We start from the raw sequence: 3354 nt of genomic DNA on the forward strand, positions 1-3354 counted from the left end.
AGCCGGTGACCTCGGTTTGGGTCGGCGATGGAACCTAGGTCTACTGGGGAGAATCCTAGTTCTGCTTGAAATAACCACGGTGAGGAGAGAGTACGGTTGGTGTCCGAGCTTTGAGGAGAGGTTCTCTCCAGTGAGTAGCAGATCGGCGGACACAGACGGTTTTCGCTGGTGTGATTAGAGATAGTTTTTATTAGGGTTTGGGGAGGATTAAAAAAGATAACAAATTGGGGAAAAAATTTAAACAGAGCTACACTAGAGAAAACAGAGAAAAACTGAAGGAGAGATTGATCGATTTTGTCCCGACGCTGGCGGCCGAAGGCCTCACCGGCGCCGGGTAGCTTGGTTGCGGGGAGTGTCTTGATAACCGTGTCTGTGTCCTTCTTCCTGTAATTTATTTGTTTAAAATGCAAGTCTTTAACTATCTCCGATCATTAAGAAGAAAATAAAAATCAAGACATATTATTTTATTGTTACAAAAAAAGAAGAAGAATACAAATATGTAAATTCCAAAAAAGAAAAGATACGAATCAATTCTTAGTGGTGGTTTTGGTATACTTGTCTTTAACCCAATTAAAACCCAAAGACGTTCCTATCTTCACCTTCTTCAACCCCGAACTCGCAACCGCTTTAGTCTTCTCTAATCCAGCCCCCACTTTCTCTTTGTATTTCCCCGACGCGCCTCCGCCGTCCGTTGTTTTTCCCGACGATTGATTGCTGTTGTCCCATTGATCGGCCCAAGAATTTTTCTCCATATTGTATGAATAATAGAGAGAGAGAGAGAAAAAAAAAGATTTGATTAGGTGAGACAATGTATATATATAATTAACATCGTGATTAATAACAAAGCCACACGTTTTATAGGGTTTGGTTTGGTTAGATAGAGAAGTAATTATAATGTTTACAAATTGGTTAACAAATTAAAATCTAATCTTTGACCAAAAATAAAGATAATAAATCTAAATTATTGGTGACGTTGGTGTGCATTAAATTAAAAGTACCATAGAAGAAGTAAATATTCTCTATTTAGATTTCGTGTATATGTAATTATCTTTTACATTAAGTATTTAATTAATGCAATTCTTTTGTGGTATCTTTTGATTGTTTGACTTTCTGGAGTCTATNAGTTTATTAAAAGTCTTGCCAATATAATCAAACTATTCAGATTTTTGTTTCTCTTCCTTACCTTTGTTAATCGAATTAAAATAAAAGGTATATTCTACCCAAAAAAAAAACGTATATAAAATTCTCCAATCTTCACAAATCAAACAATTGATCACCTCATTTCCACGGAACCATAAAATATATAACACACCAATCCGAATCAATTTTTCATAAGTCTTTAAATATCTCCGATCATTAAGAAGAAAATAAGAATCAAGACATATTATTTTATTGTTACAAAAAATAAAGAAGAAGACAAATATGTAAATTCCAAAAAAGAAAAAGATACGGAATCAATTCTTAGTGGTGGTTTTGGTATACTTGTCTTTAACCCAATTAAAACCCAAAGACGTTCCTATCTTCACCTTCTTCAACCCCGAACTCGCAACCGCTTTAGTCTTCTCTAATCCAGCCCCCACTTTCTCTTTGTATTTCCCCGACGCGCCTCCGCCGTCCGTTGTTTTTCCCGACGATTGATTGCTGTTGTCCCATTGATCGGCCCAAGAATTTTTCTCCATATTGTATGAATAATAGAGAGAGAGAGAGAAAAAAAAAGATTTGATTAGGTGAGACAATGTATATATATAATTAACATCGTGATTAATAACAAAGCCACACGTTTTATAGGGTTTGGTTTGGTTAGATAGAGAAGTAATTATAATGTTTACAAATTGGTTAACAAATTAAAATCTAATCTTTGACCAAAAATAAAGATAATAAATCTAAATTATTGGTGACGTTGGTGTGCATTAAATTAAAAGTACCATAGAAGAAGTAAATATTCTCTATTTAGATTTCGTGTATATGTAATTATCTTTTACATTAAGTATTTAATTAATGCAATTCTTTTGTGGTATCTTTTGATTGTTTGACTTTCTGGAGTCTATTCCTCTTTAGAATTTAGTTTTGACTTCTTCGGTAAATGCAGTAAATCCCTTTTTCTACAAATTTGTTTCCAGATTAGCAAAAACCCAACTTTATCTACACGTCACTAATTAGGGGGCCGGTTAAGTAAAAACTGTGGGCCTCTCATCAAACATCCCATTATGGATAGTTAGGTTTGCTAGTTGCTACTACAGATGGGTTTCAATTTGATAGGTTTACATGGATAGTTATGGTTAATCAGGCAAACCAGGCCTGGTCTAGTTCGGTTCAAAATCTGCGAGGTCGACAAATTTTTTGTCCGGTCCCCATGTCAATCAATATGTTTCTAACAAAGCTATTCAAATGAAAAAAGATTAATACCTGTTGGTGTCGGGTTTCGCGAATTAACGGCCCAACCCATAAGCCCACTAAGGAGCAAATGTCAACCTGGCAAGTGGGCTTGACAAAGGCCCATAAGGAGAGCTCGAGCCAGAGGGCGAGGTCAACCAGGAGAACAGCTCGGAATTTCGTAGTCAAGATTGTGGGCGAGAATACAGGAGGAGATTGAGGAGAAGTCTTGTTGAGGATCGAGTTTAAATATTAGGCTTGGGTAGAATGTTCGAGATATGTAATATTAAGCAAGACGATACAGAAAATCAATATAAGAAATCCAGTTCGTTGTTCTTCATTGTTCTTGTCGATTTGTACCGAAAGTCTGCCCAGATCATATTTTTCAATCTCTTATTCTTAATTGTTGTTTCTGACTCCAACAATTTGGCGCCGCCTGTGGGGACTTAGGTCTTTCTATCCTCGAAAATCGACTTCTTTGAAGAAATCAAGGCGAAATGGATCCATCCACAGCTAGTACGACCGTGCCAGAAACCGCTTCACCAGCGACAAACCACAGGTCAATCCCCAACAGCGCTCCTTCTCAGGACGCGCACGTTCCAGCCCAGTCCGATCACGAGGTCTCGAATCCAATTAGACCCGGGACAGGCCCGTCACTCGATGACGATCACGCACCAAACGAGAACATCTCGGGCGGCTCGGGTCTCAAACATCACAGATCCGTTGCGGCTCAGGATCTCGGTAGCACGAACCCAGGGGTCTCCGTCGGAATTACTCCCACGATCCCCGCGATCCCAATGGGAAACAGAAATCAGTTCCGGGTGTGGATTCGGTCAGAGAATAACGGAACGAACCGACCCGGACAGCGTCAAGCGCTGCTGTCCTCTGTCGGAAATCCCGGTGGGAACGATCTTTCCGAGATTTGAGGAATGCTTGCCGTCTTGATCGACAAGACTCAAAGACAAGATGCGACAAACCGGG

At 39.1% G+C, this 3354-nt stretch overlaps 2 protein-coding genes across 2 annotated transcripts; both read right to left on the reverse strand.

Moving 5' to 3' along the window:
* LOC109126173 lies at positions 11 to 827 on the reverse strand. Its single transcript, XM_019229263.1, has one exon. It carries the CDS (start codon positions 750 to 752, stop codon positions 528 to 530), a length of 225 nt encoding a protein of 74 aa, XP_019084808.1. The 5' UTR covers positions 753 to 827; the 3' UTR covers positions 11 to 527.
* LOC109126172 lies at positions 1254 to 1754 on the reverse strand. Its single transcript, XM_019229262.1, has one exon. The coding sequence runs from the start codon at positions 1677 to 1679 to the stop codon at positions 1455 to 1457; it is 225 nt and encodes a 74-aa protein (XP_019084807.1). The 5' UTR covers positions 1680 to 1754; the 3' UTR covers positions 1254 to 1454.

This window comes from Camelina sativa, chromosome 9 (assembly GCF_000633955.1).
Source record: "Camelina sativa cultivar DH55 chromosome 9, Cs, whole genome shotgun sequence".
Lineage (NCBI taxonomy): Eukaryota > Viridiplantae > Streptophyta > Magnoliopsida > Brassicales > Brassicaceae > Camelina > Camelina sativa.

Bases quoted from the DNA above. Each gene is read 5' to 3' on its own strand.
- LOC109126172 (XM_019229262.1), bottom strand. From the start codon at position 1,679: ATGGAGAAAAATTCTTGGGCCGATCAATGGGACAACAGCAATCAATCG.
- LOC109126173 (XM_019229263.1), bottom strand. From the start codon at position 752: ATGGAGAAAAATTCTTGGGCCGATCAATGGGACAACAGCAATCAATCG.